The sequence below is a fragment of the Magallana gigas genome, chromosome 3 (assembly GCF_963853765.1).
Source record: "Magallana gigas chromosome 3, xbMagGiga1.1, whole genome shotgun sequence".
Classification (NCBI taxonomy): domain Eukaryota; kingdom Metazoa; phylum Mollusca; class Bivalvia; order Ostreida; family Ostreidae; genus Magallana; species Magallana gigas.
Genome location: NC_088855.1, coordinates 32103142 through 32120705, shown reverse-complemented (window position 1 = coordinate 32120705; position 17564 = coordinate 32103142). Strand labels below are relative to the sequence as shown.

At 35.7% G+C, this 17564-nt stretch overlaps 1 protein-coding gene and 1 long non-coding RNA gene across 2 annotated transcripts; one reads left to right on the top strand and one right to left on the bottom strand.

Moving 5' to 3' along the window:
• Positions 1–3464: 3464 nt before the first annotated feature.
• LOC105318165 (regulator of G-protein signaling protein-like) lies at positions 3465–12871 on the bottom strand. Its single transcript, XM_011415108.4, has 20 exons — positions 12744–12871; positions 11802–11890; positions 11559–11636; positions 11202–11343; positions 10824–11078; positions 10238–10720; positions 9437–10002; positions 9219–9281; positions 8821–9097; positions 8593–8703; positions 8283–8463; positions 7121–7314; positions 6633–6750; positions 6191–6362; positions 5930–6056; positions 5555–5684; positions 4872–5001; positions 4512–4636; positions 4240–4409; positions 3465–4133 (listed from the first exon to the last, which is right to left on the bottom strand). The coding sequence occupies exons 1-20, from the start codon at positions 12766–12768 to the stop codon at positions 3556–3558; spliced, it is 4014 nt and encodes a 1337-aa protein (XP_011413410.4). The 5' UTR covers positions 12769–12871; the 3' UTR covers positions 3465–3555.
• Positions 12872–15198: 2327 nt separating this feature from the next.
• LOC136273802 (uncharacterized) lies at positions 15199–16627 on the top strand. Its single transcript, XR_010712042.1, has 2 exons — positions 15199–16042; positions 16396–16627. It is a non-coding gene; the product is annotated as an uncharacterized lncRNA (long non-coding RNA).
• The last annotated feature ends 937 nt before the right edge of the window (positions 16628–17564 follow it).

Here is a 17564-nt window from a genome sequence, read left to right as displayed (position 1 = left end):
TTGATTATTACTATAAGATATAGTTACCATAAGTATTCATAAAAGTATTAAAATTTGATATTAAGTTAGGAATTTGAAACATTGAATTTGTTCTAGGCTTTAGCGAGCAATCATAACAAAATGCAAGAAACAATCACGTACAAGTTGTCTATATTGCTAATCCGGAAGTTGCAAGTTTTATAATTTTTTTTGAAGGTGAGTTGTAATGCAAAATTTTATCCTAGGATTAATAGCAAACTTCTGTATATATTTTTTATTTTCTTTGTAATAAGATGTTTCCTAAACTACTTAGTTCTTGTAAGATACGAATGTCAAACGTTTATTTTATACAATATTGAGCTCAAAAAATAAAAAAACAACACCATATAACTAGATAAAGGATTACTACATGAGAAGAATACCTTTTTTTGGTTTGGGTAATTTCAAGTTTACATTGCATAAATGTACAGTCTTTGTTCATCAATCATTCTCATAGCCTCAGAGTCATTTTTATAAGAGCCAGGCCTTTTTTTTGGGGGGGGGGGTTCAAATTTTTATCAAAAAAACCACCAAGGCCTTTGATTATAAATACATAACATGATTTAATGGAGAGGGAGAAATTATGACAGTCCAGACCAGGATTCAGTTGTGGGTTCCTGAACCTCAAATTGCACACTTTACCATTTGACTAGAGATTAAGAGTCGAATTTTATTAGAAAATCTACCTCTTTACAACATCTTTGATCAACTGGAATTACAGGTAATTATGTCCTCCTTCAAAGAAGAGAGGGCATATTGCTTTGCTGCTGTCCATCGTCAATCGGTCAGTTGGTCAGTCCACCCACAGTTTCCGTTTAGTTTCTTTGCAGAGGTCGCACACACTGAAATGCAATTTTGTATACAGATTTATGAAGAATATCTAGGTCAAGTTGGATTTTTTGCAATTTCCATTCATTTTCATTTCAGAGGTCTCAAAGGTAGGGGGCATACGTGTTTCACGAACATCTCTTGTTTATTACATGTATTGACATTTGACAATTAGACCTGATGTTAAACATGAAGGGTGTTATAAAAAAATCCCTCCAAAAAACAGGATGAGCAAATAAACACTTAGCTTTAATAATGTATAAACATTATGAAATTTTCTTTTCCTAGTTGGTGAAATCTCTATAAACATTAAACAGTTTTCTCAAACTGATTGTGATGTCTTTTCATGAATCTTGATGTGGGACAGATTTTTATTGAGTATATCTGTAAAATCAGCCCAAACTTCAGCCATTTGTCAAGGTTTAATTCAGAATGTCCCTGTATCTTTAAATTTTGCCACTCAAAAATTTTTGACATTCTATTTTTAATAACGGGAGAAGTAATCCCGGTACCCATATTCAATTTGATATCATTTTAAAGAGGTGGTCAAGAGATTGTTAAATGCAGTTTTTGGAGAGACTGTAGGCAATTTAGATATGTTTCATTAGTCAAAAAGGGACAAAACTCCGAGATTTGTTACTTTTATCCTTCATATTTCATAGAAAATGGTTGTTTAAAACATGATTATTCATTGTGTTTAGCAAAAATTTTAGCCCCGGTACACCCTATGAAACAAAGATATTGTTATAAAGCATCATTAAAAGAATTTATATCTTGAATTTCATAAACCTGTAGGCACCTTTCATTTACTAGATCTTGACCTTAATTGAAAATTAAATTTGTCATCTTTCAATTTCAGATGCATCCTGACTTGTCTGCTCATTTGCACACAGATGAATGTAACACTTTAATAAAAGTTTTTACCAGTTGCCAAGAGCAGGTTTGTACAAATGTACACATGTATTTATTCACTTGCATGAATCTTCACACTTGTATTAATGACTTATAGATCGAAGTTGAGTTTCATGTTGATTGATTTTTGTTTAGCTGTTTACTTATTGTCCTTAACTTCCGAATTTTCACCATTTTTCTTACATTTTTGTTGTCATGCTGTTGATAACAGAGCAATTTTTGGTAGCGAGTCTTTATGTAGATTACTTACAACTGAAGTCTGAGTTTCACACTTATTTAACTTTTTATCCAACTTTTCATCCCTGTAGACTTGGATAATTTTCTGATTAAATTATCAAATGTTTATTGTTATTTCATAATGTTTTATAGATTATATTTCTGTATAAAGTTAATCCTTCCCTATTTCCAGTTGAAATTTTTAAAGATATTAATATCATAATACTGTGGAATCATTAAATTTCGTGGGGGCCAATTTTCGTGGATTGCTTAAATTTTACAAGTTCGTGTGGACGTAATTTCGTGTATTCTGTTAAACCTACAAAGGAAATATGACTTTATTACCATAATTTATTAATTCGTGGAGGATGTTAATTCGTTGATGAGAGGTACCCACGAATTCCACGAAAATTGAGCCACCACGAAATCTAATGATTCCACAGTATTAATTAATGAACAGAATTATAAAATGTTTTCCTGTCGTCTCTTTTCCAGCATGGGTTCCTCAGATTCCTTGGATATTGTGATCCCTTGTTCACTGATGTACAGAAATGTTTACGGAGGGAGGTATAAATTTTACATTCATCAAATTTTCTAGGATGTTATAATGTTATAAATGAAATGTGTAGATTTCGCATGTGAATGTTGAATATGGATTTAATTTTGATGACTTGTCTTCAGCCTCTGTGGCTATCAAACTCATTTCAAATCTAAGTATTTTACTAACTGCATGTATAGTGAAAAGTGAGACCCAGATCAGTATCAATCTTGTCAAAGTTTTATGGCACAGAGGCCAGTTGTTTTTGGGTCCATCTGGTAACTTTTCTCTATGGAATTTCCTAAATTGCACATGTTGGATGCATAATTCAGTTGATAAGGGGAAGTAACGATACACACTGTAATGTATTATTAACGTAAATAAACCATACATTTCATAGGAAAACCATGAAGCTAATTAAGAGTCAGGTTTTCCATTGAAAACAATATCACCTCAATATCACCTCTTTATATTTCAGAGAATAAATCGGAGAAAAGAGGACAGAGAAAGTAACAGACAGAGAATGAAAGCATTAAGGGAGAGACAAGCAAAAGGATTAGCAGAACCATATAAAGAAGTGTGAATGAATGAAAGAAAGTGAATGAATGGATGAATGAATGAATGAATGTTTCAGTGGGGAATTCTTTTACTCACAAAATATAATCATGTCAATGCTACAGCCTTGAACATTTACCTTGAAAGACATAAAAAAATCCATCGATCCCAAATCTAAATTTTATGCAACCAGTTGTATAGATTTGTTCATAAGAAGTTGTATAATGTTATGAAATGTACTTTACAGAGTTGTTCACTGTGTCAAGGCGTTTAAACTTTTATTGAAAAATTCCAAGCAGCTCATATTGTAAGTGTCAATAATGTAGATGTTCCTTTTGTATAGATTTTTTTATGTACCATAAAGTATTGTTATTTATAAGAACACAACATTTTGACACTAATGATTTTGTTTTATTTTGGTTACATGTATTTCGTAGGGCATGTAGCTCTACCATAACAAACTCTGCCCTATTGTTTCTTGCATAAATTTAATTGAGCAGAGAAGTAAGAGAACTAATTGCATCATCCGTGAACTGAGAGCGATTTTGGGTGTTGAGAGCAGCGCGGACAACCTGATCCAGCGTGCGTAATCGCTGGGCTATGGGACGACCACTCTCCGAGTTCAGCTCCTCTACAAGCTGACTGATTCTGAAAGCTTTGCATTGATTGGTTGCTGCAGGCTGTCTTCTGCGCCGCGCCGGGAGTGCAGTAGCAGACGACTCCGACTGTTCTTCTGGTTTTTGAATTTCGAGACTTCTCTCAGATTTTACATCCAGGTCCCCTTGGTCCAAATTGCGGACACTCTCTTCATCCTCCAAAATAATCTTGCTTTTCTTCTTCATGTCGTGCCTGGAATACCTGTGTTCGCCATGAGTAGCATCTTCTGCCTGTAAGCGTTGTATGCGATTGACGCTATTGCGTTGTGATCGCCGTGAATTATGGTGCCGCCGGGCGCTGTGCCCCACCGTATTCGCTGGCATTGTGGCTGGTTTTGTTGCCACTCTATTAGAAAACATGTAACGAATCCCTCCCATCACCGTGAAATTTATTCGGAAAGGTTCATCTTCTGCAAAAGAAATGTAAGACATTATCGCATGTCTATAAACGAAATACTACGTCAATAAAATAGATGACAGGTAATTAGTAGTTCGAAAAATTGGACACGATACTACCGTGAAGATTGACGGCCATCATTTGACACTGGGACTCCCTAACATGGAGGTAGTCTGGGCCGCTTAAGTCTTTGTGGGGAGTACAGGACACCCAGGGAACTGTTAACTTTTCCTTCAGACGGAAATAAAAGTCCTTCGGGTCATGACCTTTCAACCATTCATCACGAAACCTAAACAAGTTTCAAAGGCCAAGTTGTACATGATGCATGTAATTGATAGCGCTGATTAGTGTGTAAGCACATATGTTTTAAAGGAATAATTTTAAAGAGAACCTTTTCCAGAAGAAGTAGATAATGGGGAATATCAGTATCATGGCGTCGTGAAACAGCCCCCGTGTCGGCCCGGAATGTGTGAGGGATACGGCTATACTGGTGGCCAAGTCACTCGGGATGTTAACCTGAAGAAATTAGCGATTAATTGTCGCTAAGTGTGTGACACCAAATTTTTAAGAATACTTATAACGACTTACCTTCGCAGACTGCTGAATTATACTAAAACGCGTAAATATCACTTATAGCCATTAAAACTAAATGCTAAAAAAAGTCGGTATTCAAACTGTCGTTATTTTAGACATGATCCGAAACATCCAAAACAATATTGACATCAATGAACTTGCGAGTTCCTTTTCTGACCTGCACCCGGGGGAGAACTTCCGATACGAGATAGCAGTCGACTATGGCCTTAGCTTTAAGCTGCAGGAAATCCATATCTACTTTGGTGATGTTTTCGCGGGTGCTTATCTCATCAATGTGTTTCTTGAATCTGAAAATGTAAACACTGACTTTATGATTAATTTTACAAATAATACACATGAAGTTTATGCTACATGTACCAGTATGGGTAGCAAATTATATTTTTGACCGATTTCTACAATGGGCGCAAACTAATTTTGGCTTCCAGTATTTTGAATAGTTACATGAACATTGTTTACACGAACATGCGTGCAAACATCAATTTCGTGTCGCAGATTCTCAGATATATATCAGATTTAATGCACACAACGGTGGATGTGCTTGTTCCTTCCCTTCATGTACATCTAGTTGTACTTTAGATAAAGTTTTGAAATGTTTCCGGCAAGACAATCGATGTTGTACTTGACATCAATTAAAGCAAACTTGTATCTATGCAAGCTGCTGAAATAAAAAAAAATTTGCCCCAACATCATAAAAGACAAAACTTGTTAACAAAACATACATGCATCTTTACAGGGACGTCCCTGATCTATACAACCTGTTGAAATAAAAAGAAAAAGAAAGCCCAGAATTTATCCCCCCCCCCCCCCAGTGTAAGAAGGACAAATCTGCTGTAGGTTTACTTTTGGATTTCGTTCCAGAAGTTGAGGTCTGCCACCAGCTTGTTGATGATAACGAGGCGGTTCCTGAGGACGACACGTGTCTGGTAGGCGGCAATAGTACTGGACGTTAGGAGGGACTTGTCCGCCACCCCTGGAGGAAGAAAAGATATCAATAAGCAATAGCCCACAAAAATATAATATAGCATACATTATTAATGACTCTGTAGACTCGTTTTGCAAATATTATACTATAGACATATTGGTTATTGATTTTAAACGATACCGTTAAAAGTCATGCGTTATACTGCAAAAGTTTCTCATTTATCCGCTAAACTTATGCATTTTCGCGATATATTTTATTAAAGCCAAAATTAGTTTATGGGCGTTCGTACTTACGTTTTCGTTTGGAATCTTTTTCCTGTTCGTTGCGCATGTACAGCTCTAGGAGCTTGAATTCATACTCGTCTTCCATGGCATCCATAAAGTCTGTAATCAAATGAAGGAATCCGCGCCATAAATGCCACTGTTTGGAAAAAAAGAATACGCCAGATACTTTAAAGAATACAGTTTTGTCTTCATCAAAGTTTTATTTCATTTGTGAGTTGACCAATCGAAAATTGTTAAAAGTTTGATATGTTGCTTTACTGTGACGAATACCGTTTTCCGTTTCTTCTGTGTTTTCTTTTTGTTGCCCATCGCCTCTTTGTTGATTACTAGTTTTTCTGTCAGATCAGCGAATGTCGGCGATTTCGCCAAGGGGCTCTCCGCGGTCTGCTCCGGTGGCGGGTAATCGGCGTCTACTTGGTACGTCTGCATGTAGCGCGGGAACCTGGCACACAACACGTGCACCATCATGATATTAACACAATATTTAGAATGCTAGAAAAAAATCTATGGCGCCATTTGAATAATTAAAAAAAAATCGTTGGAAACTGTGCAAACGCAGAGGTTCAATTGTTTTAATATACCGCAACTAAGAAACATCACTAGAGCGTAAGATCCTAACAAGGTATATGCTCTTAAATCGCGAAGAAGGCAGTTAATAGAGTTTTGTTAATAGGAAGAGAATTAACAGTGTACAGCCACATGTAATGATTACCATTTCTTTTCCAAAGATCTGAAGACGCTGGCTTGGGCACATATAAGGACGCTGGCTGGTATCCTCTCCATGGTAGGGATCTGACGGATGATGTCATCACTGCAGTCCAGTAAGTAACCTTCAGAGTATATCCATTTTATTTTTAAAGAGTATACATATGCAATTTGATTTAGACCTAAAGGTCACGATTTTGTAAATGAAAAGACCCTACAGATTGCAATGCCACAATCACTTAGAATGCTTTTAACTATAAATTGTATATACGTTTGCTTTTTAATGTCTTTAATTATAATAAAATTGGGTTTGTAATTTCTATGATCGCAATTTAACTTATGGTAGCACGAAACACAACAAGAGAGTGTAATAGATATGCAATCATTCAAGGAATTGTTTTTACATATTCCCTTTTTCTTTGAACATTTTATGATTTATAAGGTCAAATTCTAGTAAAAATGATTTTTCTTTAATGTTAACAGTAGTGGTAAGACCTTGCTTTGCGGCCTTGCTGAAGAACTTCCGGTAGATGACGGAGATGATGTGGTTCCGGTGACGGGCGGACTGAGCCTCCTTAAGGTCCTCCACGTACTTCCAGAACAACAGAGGATGGACTGTCTTGTTGTCCATCATGAACCTCTTAAAGAATTCGAAGTGAATCGGAGATTGCATGACTTCAACCAAATTCCTATTGGATTAGAAGGTGTGTACCATTTGTAAAGATCAAACATGCGTTATAGCGATAACTTTCTAAATAATAAAATTTGTTGAAAGGTCTATCTACTTTAACTTGACTCTTTTTTCGGAAGGGGGATTGGGAGGGGGGGGGGGCAAAAGTTTCCAAATATTTGGATTGTCATAAAACTTGTTGCTATCCTATTTGTATTCACAAAACTACTTACTTGTACTTCAAATTACCTTTACGTCTTTTAATATCCTATATAAATACAAAGTACTGAGGTACTGACGGGAGTTGATTTTATTGATTATTTTTTTTTAACCAAAGATATGTTATTTTGCATGGCAGGTAATTTCTTATTTGCTTTTGAATTACATGTACGCACATTTTTTGTAATATGGATTCTTGGACTTTTCCGACAAGAATTCCTAGAAAAAAACCCGTATGAATCATTTTGTGCAATATCTAAATGTATTCATCCAAGCAATATTGAACTCTAGTCTCGTTCAACCAGAACCTCGGCTGTCTCCGATAATCTCCGACAATCAAAAGAGAGACTCTCTGCTGGTCGGAGATTTACGGAGACAGCCGAGCGTCTGGTTGAACAAGACTATATTAAACCACAGGGGCATCGTATCCGCTCTACACTCTATGCCATATATATAATATTAAACTCTGGCGTTGGAACATACGATTACAAAAATATCTAAATTGTTCGTACCATTTAAAATCTGACTATTTTCAAGGTACATGTATTTATAAATAAGATTCCTTGAAAAACAATGCTTCATAATACATTACATCGAATTTATCGATTTCTTCATGAACTAAGTTTTGTCAGAGGTGATGATTTGTGCATAGGTCCGAACACCGTTTCACCTCCGATTTACCAGAGTAACTGCATAGGAGAGTTGATTAAAATCAACTCCCAAAAACTACTGTCTCATTGAATTGAAACGTTGTGTACTGAAACTGACCTAGGCCTGGTTGGGCGCTCAATAAGGATTCCCCGTCTGCGCAATACAAGCCTCTGAAGACGAGACCGGAATTGTCCTCTCTCCATAGCTGAAACTTCCGGTGTGGCTAAAAGCACGCGCCGGGAAACCTTGATAGTTTCTATGTCAATTTTTGGTTTGTTGAGAAGATTGTGAAGAAATTCTAAAACCAAAAAGTAAAACAGCACAACACTGAGTACAAAAAAATCGCAAATGATAAATAGGAACAAGAAAACGGAAAATAGAATAATTTAAACATCGTTCGCGCTCGTGATAACTGTATGTAACGTACCATGTCTTTTAGCTGGTTCCCTCTTGATGTGCAAACTGCCATAATCGCTGTACAATACGTCTATCAGATCCTCCAACCTTGGTGAAACTTGTGGGGATACCCCGGAACGACCTGAAATAGAGAAGCAAACGTTGGCGGTTTACTGAAAATGGCGTAATTCTAAAAATACATGGTATCTGATTGAAGAGGGTAACTATGGTATAAACATAATCAACCTATTTACAGTACCATATTCAGCGCAGAGAACGGCGAATTCTAAGGCTTTCAGTGACTGTTCGGGAGTGAGAGTAAGCGCCCCAAGCGCTGACGTCATGCGGCTGAACGGCGAGACGGTCTCTTGGAATGACGTACTTTGTCCGGGGGTGGTCTCCATGTCGTTGCACGTCAGTCCCGTGGGACTCGGGGTGTTGCTGTTGACGTAGAACAGTGGGTCCGACTGACCACGGGCGGAGGCGGATCTAGGCTGTATCTCTATCACGTTTCTGTCAAATATCCTGGATCCGCACTGAAATAACGATAAGAATGATGTTTATTTATTTATGTATATTATATATCAATGTTTTTGCACGATTATGAAAAATCCTTTTTCATCAGACACTTGACTAACTTTCGATCTGTATACTTACTACTTTCATCCGAAATGACGTTCTTTCCTGTCTTGAATATTGTTGCCAAGATTCCTTTAGAGCCTAAAAAGAGAAAGGAATGTGTTATTTGAGAACAGTAAGTTACAATTTTCAGCAGTTGAAAAAAAACACATTGCATTTAATTTGTTATGTCCATGGAGTGAAAAAGGTAGTTATTTAATCAGGTTCATTTTTCAATCAACTTAAAAAAAACTAACGTGTGAAATTATGTTCTGAGCGTACGACATCAAAATGACATCATCCCGAGAATTCAGACCCTGGTATAGAGTCATTTTCAGTTGTTCTGAGAAAATGTCATATTCCAGATCATTATTCAAAGTTAGATATTTATCCGTCAATGTTCGAGCCAGCTTCCGCTTCATTGGAATTCCATACGGATCCAGATACCCATCATCTGCGTCCATGTACTGCCGAACATCGCTCCAAAAGTCTAACATCCGGGAATCTTGCTTTAATTGCCTTTCAAGTAAATACTGACGGAATGGATACCCTGCCAACATATCAGATGCAAACGAAGCCGCCATTTTGCTATTTTTATCCAAAATAGTATTGTCGAAGTCTACTCTCTTTCGTCCTTTGACGTAGGAGTTCACGAATAATGGTATTGTGTACAGTATTGGAGAACCCCCCAGAAAGCGCGAAGATTCGGCCTTCTCCCAAATTTCAAGTTCCTTTAGACCATAGGCATCATCAAATTCGTCATTTTTTGATCCACTCAGATTTCCTTTTGTTGCAATACTCCTTTGTCTTGAATAACCTTGACCTGTATATATAACAAAGAAAAAAAATACATTTCCATTTCGACATGTATCTTACTTTATAATATTTTAAAAAGAGTTTACTCTTATAGCAACATAAAATAAAACTAATGTGAACAGAAATTAAGATGGGCAACATGAATTTCTTTAAAGCAATATTAGTAATTTGAATTATAAGAAATACCTATTTTATCAGAGCAACATCGAACCTTAAAATGGTAGATTTATAAGATAACCTACCACTCCATAAGGACAGAAGTTCAAGTGGTTCGATATTTCTATCGGACGTATTAGAAGGAATTTCCACATCCGGTGTCTGTGCGTGGACATCTGATGACGTAACACTGTACGCAGGTTCCGGAAGTCTGTCCGCGTCACAGGACAGAAACACGGGGGTGGTTGGTGACCCCGGGCTAGACCGTGATGCACTGTAGATGCGCGGAAACATGATTTGACAACGAAGCTTGCGCTGCTGTGCTAAAGTTCCAATATCAAAGGGAGTCTCCTTTTTCAGGAAGGATAGAGTCTCCGAAGATACGGTGTGATAGAGGTGAATGAAATATCGCGGAACCCAGTACCGGCGGAGAATCGACAGCAGAATTCTCTGAAGATTGTCGAATGCATCGCTTGTTTCCACCATGTATAGAATGTCCATTTCCGAAGTGGCCTTCAGTATTTCATCTTGTATTTCCCTCTCCGGTATCAATTCAAAATCAATTTTGCCTAAGAAAAAATGTTCAAAATAAATGCAAATATTGTTTACTTTAATTGGACCTGAAATTGGCAAAATCTGTACATTTGAAATCGAAAATGTAACTTCAATAACCTTCAAAAACGAGTCGCTTCCCCTTTGTTCTGAGGTCACACTGTGAACCCTCAGCTAGATAGGTGGCCTTGATGTTGTGAGCCAATTCCGTCTTTTGCGAAGGAGTTTCTTCTGAAAGTTTCCATCTAGCAATCTCTATCCAGCACTTAAACACGTTCTCCCCAGCAGTTCCTCTAATGAACTCTCGAAACATCTGCATACCGACCACGTGACCGAGAACATTACGAGAAAAATGTGCTCTTTTCTCAGATTCCTCTAAAAATATTTTGCAAAGCAATATTTTTTTTCTTAGAATTCAATTTTGTTTCATGATTTTAAGTTTATTCTCAATTTATATTTTTCACTATTTCAAAGTCATAGAGTAGATGATTTAAATACCCTTGAACGTTTTAGATTCAAAATCGACTTCCACATCTCGCAGACGACAACAGAGCAGGTACTCCAGAAAGAGGCTGGTTTTCTCAAACAGAGGATATCGTTCCTCGATTAGGAATGCTATAACACACCGTCTGTCCACATACTGCAAATTTGTCAACAGAGGGCTATAAGTCTCATTCGAAATTTTCTTTGTACAGTTTTTTTCATTTCAATCATTATTCAGTTATAATTTCGAGATGCAAGGCTAATGTTTCGGGATATTGATCTTCTGATAATGTGTAAGGCCAAAAAAGGATGTTGAATAAATGTTAATTATTTTGTTCAACAATTAGTGATTTTTCGTAGAAAGATACAAACATTTCTCTTTTTCTTTATTGGTGGGTCATAGACAAATCCTCTCTCTATAAAATTGTAAAATATTTGTTGACCGAATACCTGCAATATTAAACATGTAAATAGAGTGCATGACGTGCGTATTTTGTCATTCTAATTTTAATTAATAGCGCGAATCTAAAAAATCTAATTCATGAATTTTTTTTTTAATTAGCCGTTTTCAATCTTTGAAACACGCAGTTTTATAAATTAAGAAGTACTACATACCGGTAATGTTATAAAAATATTAAAATAATCGACAAACGCCCTGTCTTCGAGCAGAAACGCAAAATCTTCATCAGTTGGAAGTCTTGAACCTAAAACAAAATCTAAATTATTCAATATTATGGTAAAGCGCAAATTGAGGTCTTCTAGTTTAATTATGCCCAGTCATATTTCAATATGTTTATGTATATCCAAAACTATTGATATATGCAAGGAAGTCTTATTAGAAAATTGGATGCTGTTCAAGCGAATGTTTGTAATTTGACACAACTGAAAATCTCAACACATCAGTCATAAACCAAAACGCCTTTAGAAATTGTACCGGCGTTGGACTAAACCTTTTGATTGCCTTTTTCCCAGTGAGAATTGTCCACTCATGAAAGCTTAAATAAGTATCCCAGATGAAATTAAACAGTTAAGGCTTTTGTTTTCCTTGACCTTTTTGTGCGTTTAAGAAATCAATGAACTCTTAATTGATAACATCCCGTGTTTTGCAGTAGTTTCAGATCGAGTGCCACAGTAGTTCAACATAGGGTCAGTGACCTCGTGTTTTTCAAAACAAAAAGTTAGATAATCTTTGCTATACTGCGAGTATTTTTTTTAACTTGAACTTTTGAATGTATAAAAATTACGATAAAAGAATGTTAGAATTTCTGAAAAGTTTATATTTTGAATCCCGTGCTATCGGATGGTTCCAAAGCCTCTGTGTGACCAGATAGTGATACCATCAAGTAGCATCGATATGTGAAAGAGTTTTACGGCGTATTATTATAATACATGTTTTATTTAGTGTACGCGGTATTCGTTTCTTGGATAAGAAAAATAATAATTATTTCATTCGCAATATTGTTAATTAGTTCTTGTCTAATTTCTAAAATAATTGTAAGAATTAAGATTCTTCAATAAATATATCGCATTCATAGGGTTAAAAGAAAGGAAACAAACCTTGTCGGCCAAGAGGAAGCGACATATTGCATTCACCACGTGTGCATCGTTTTGGTCTATCTTCAGCTCCTGTAATGGTATATTCACGTTACCATGTGTTTACTGTGACGTCATTGACGTGGACGTACGCGAGTACGACGTTTTTCCTGAAAGGCAATTTTCAAACGTCATGTTGTTGCCTTTTGAAACCAATGTATAAAATTTATTTTATTCGCGAAAATCTGTATTTCGCGAAAAAGTCGTCGTGATTCAGTCGGTATTTTTAAGAAACCTGATTAAAGGTAGCTGCAAATATTAGTATACATTTGGCTACAGGAAATAATATGTTTTACGGTGCGACCGTTGGGGCGAGCGCAGCATGTGACCAAACAATGAATTATAATAAATCAATAAAAATAAAATTAACAACGTGAAATTTGAATGCCAAAAAATAAAACATACCTATTTTTCAGTAAATTTTCATTATTCAAAGTTTATAAGATTTATCATAATTTATTTATTTATTTATATGTAGAACAATAGTTTAATCTCAGATACAATGTTGTTAAATAATAAAGATTTTAATATATAAATATTCATTGCACTGCATCTCCTCTTTTAAAGTGATTGTGATTATGATTGATTTCCCCCTTTTTTTTGCAGTAGACATTTTTTCTTAAACTTACATATAAAACTTGACTCATCATAGAGCTCCCCCCATGCTAAAATTTTTGTCAATTTATACATAGAAAATCGACTTACCATGGATTTGCCCCTCCACTTAAAAAAAAAAAAATTAATGTTTAATTTTATTTTTAATTTACGCTTAAAAATATTTGCTTATCATGTTAAAAGAACATGGTGTTGCCCCCCCCCCCCCCCCCCCCCCCCGCATGTAATAAATCGAAGTGAAAATAAAGAAACCATTGAACTGCTAAAGAGCTGAAGGATTAGAATTTTCATGATTTATTTTTCTTTTTGCTTGCAAAGATTTTTTGGATTTTTTGGATGAGGCTGCCATCCACTCACCCACCCCATTTAAAAAAAGGCGCTGCCACGTATAACGTTACGTTTCAGGAAATTACCGTAATTATAGTGAATAAAATATTTGTGAGCATTCATCCAAATTAGTGCAATTTACAACTGTTTCCTGTATCTGAAGAAATGTCCTTATTCGTCAGCTGTTCTTTATCTTAGCCTTTGCAAGATTTTAAGAGGATTTTGGTCATTTCAGCAGATTTACAATAACTTCAATTAGAGTAATTTCCCCTTATCAGTGCTTATTGTGACGTCAAAGCTGACGTTGGTTAAGTGTCGTCTTACTAACTCCCCTGAGAAATAAAAGTATGCGAAGTATACTGTTTTATTTACTTAAAAAGCATGATGTTCTTAAAATTACACATCTTATAAGCTTTTCAAAGGTTTTACTTTGATTCTCGGGAGAACGTGATGTTGGAACGTGAGGTTGGAAACCATTGGTACTATGAATTGTGGGTCAAAATTTACTGACTCCGAAAAAATATATCGGATCAATGTGTAAACGTTTGTGACGTCACACGATTATTTTTGATTGAAAGTGTACTGAGGTGAACTTTAGAGGTAACATTGACTGTATGTCGCTTACATCGTTATTGTTTTTACTGTCTAAATTTGTCTTGCTGATTCTCGTGAGAGTGTGAAGTGATAAAAATTGCCATGATTACAGGGAACTACTGGGACGATTAAAACGATGCATTACTGGTCCGATTTACTGACGCAAAAAAAATCCGTTGAATGAATGTGCAACTATAGTCCGATTTTTCTATTCACACACGCCTTGCCGGTAGAGCTCGCTTCGCGCCGGCGCTGCGCGCCGGCGAGCTGCGCTCGCTATTAAGATTTTTAGTAAAAACAAAGTATGTTCTGTCCCTCTCAAAATAAATCTTTACTATAAAAATTCTGTCAAATTTTATGAAATTTACTAAACAAATGAATTTTCTCTATGACTTTAATCAACTGAATCCCTCGGGCATGTAATGTTAATAATATGCGTACATTTGCATACATGATCCACACTTGATCATTTTTAAAATAAGCATTATGGAGTAAATCTAAAGTACAGTGTAGATCACTTAAAAATTACTAATTATGTTACGTTTAATTTTTTTTAATTTCAATGTGAGTAAATTTGCATTCATGAGAGAGAGAAAAAAATCTCTTTCTGGGCTGTTTAGGAAAGTTTATATAAATGCATTTCCTTTTGTGTTGGCAAAATCAGTTAATTAGACCATCTTGTACGTCATCGGACAGAGGTCAAGGGCACTGTTAGACAACATGATGAAGTACTGCCTGGTACACCACACTGAACAACAAATTCTGCTGAGTGTGACAATTCCCATAATAATCATTACTAAATACTATTAGAATTTACATTTTACTTTATATTAGTCTAACAAAAATATTGGCTTTGAATTAATATTGTGGGTAACCCTTTGAATTTGTTCAAATATCCTTAATATATCCTTAATCCTTAATAGCTAAATTTCGCATTTATATTTGTCCCTGTCCCTATTATTTATAGAATTACATCATGCAATGTTCTGTGGAAAAAATAAATACAAGTAACAAGCTGTTCCTTGGACTGAGTCATACATGATCTCATTTACTTTACATATTTCGATTCAATTTATTGACCAAAAAGAAAAAAAATCATCTTCATATACAAAAGAATTTTAATTGAGTGCAATATTACACTGTTGCTTCAATTATAGAACTTCCCTTTTGACAGCTCGTATATATGCATCTTTTAATTTTTATTTTCCCTCCGTCACATACAGAACAAAGACGCGTTGTTTACTATAGTTGATCGGCCGCCTTCTCCTTCGTCTGTGACCTCTTTTTATCCTTACCTTACCTTGTGTACCGTCAGGTGGTGATTTAGGCGATTTTACGAGATGACATCATCTTTGTTTATGTATATATACTATATCTAGATGAGTCACATGACTAGGGTCGTAGCTATATATATATAAAGCGAAACCCTTCACGCTAGACATAAACGCAACCCAAAACAAAGCGAAGTGCACTATCGTGTTTTTATTTTGAGAGAGACGCAATGTCGAGTTATTTCATTGAGGACTGTTTCGACGAAGCAGACGTTTACAACATGGACCAGCACAAGTTCATCCATGCTGGTCACAGTGGAAAGGGACGGTCCAAGCGTGAGGTCCAGCAAAGGACCAATACTTACGACCCCAACGGCCATACTCGCAAAACTATGCAGAAACTGGTGAACAACAAACAGAAGCAACAACAACCACAAAGCTGAGGACTCCCACCAGGTCAGTGTTTGGTTCTTGTTGTTGTGGTTTTTTTCACGTTTCTTTTGCATGTATGCACGAGGATGTTAGATAATTTGGAGTCTACATTTCCAAACTTACTCGTCTATGAATTAACACCTTTTTAATATGCATAAAGGTAAACGTTGTTAACATGCTAAAATCTCTCAATTTTCAAATATGGCATTAAGCAGTTTTATGCAGACAAAAGTTATTCAGAATGGGGAAGATATTATGATTTTTTTAACGTAGACTTTTTAACAATTCTAGATTGATGCAAACGTATGTATGTAATTAAATTGATCGATGTACCAGCATTGGGAATGCATTGTTTGAACGCTGTTGTTTGATTACAGGAAATGTTTGGCCAGATTTTCCCTAAGATGACAAGATAACGAACAACGGCTTAAACAGGATGAATTGCGACTCTGGATCATGATCACGGAACAATCCGCGCATGCGTCCTCTGGAGACAGGCATGTGGAGGAAGTTGACACCCTTTGTCCTTCCATTCTTATATCCACTGTCTTTGTTGTACGAACACTCTATTCTTCTGACTACAAAATAAAATGTAGTAAATATTAAAAACTGTCTTTGATTTGTTATTAAAAAAATCATTTTATTTAAAAAAAAAATGCAGTAAATTGAAATTCTGGTTTGCATGTTTGGTAACTTTTGCAAAGAACGTGCTACTGTTAAAGTCCGAAAAAATTTCTTAGGTTTTATTGGGAGTTAGACTTGCTCGATCGAGTCTCTTTGTTTTAATGTTTTTATATTTCTTTCAAATTTCAGCGTGATTCAGAAATTGTGACTTTCGCTCTATACCATTCTTAAATGTTATCAAACATAGATGTTCATTTGATATCATTTGAAGGTATTTAAATGGAGGACAAAAACTATATAATTATTATTAAATCATAGAGACTTGAGCAAGTTAAATTGCGATGGTTTTGGTAAGTTCTGATAAAAAGTATATTGGCATCTCAAACCATTATTGATTTCGTCGTTTTACTCGGCTAGAATATGTGTGAAAACCGGAGAGGGTCAAAAGACACGTATGTGAAAGCGACCTAATTTGGCAATGGCATCCCTGGATCGGTCATGAAATGAAAGAGAAGGGAATGAGTTGAACTGGATTTCAATAATTGTTTTCAGTCATGATATACAGATCTGTACTTGACTCGACAAAGAAGAAAACATGATGGCTTATTTAAATTTTATGTTTCGATTATAAATCAGTTATCATTGAGTATGAGATTTTGGAAATGACAAGAAGTCGAAGGTGATTGATCCTGCGGTGATATAGCTATTGAATTATGGGACATTGACTCTCTCACTCATATACAAATATTATGTAAATATGAACGAGTTATCTTATCGAATGTCTCCAATAAATCAGAAGATAGATCATCGTCCTAACGTAAACTCTCTATAGCGATAAATGAAGAGAGAATGCAAATTACATCACTTGATATGTGTACCTATAGATATACCTCATTTGTGGTATTGCAGTGCAAAGTGGCTA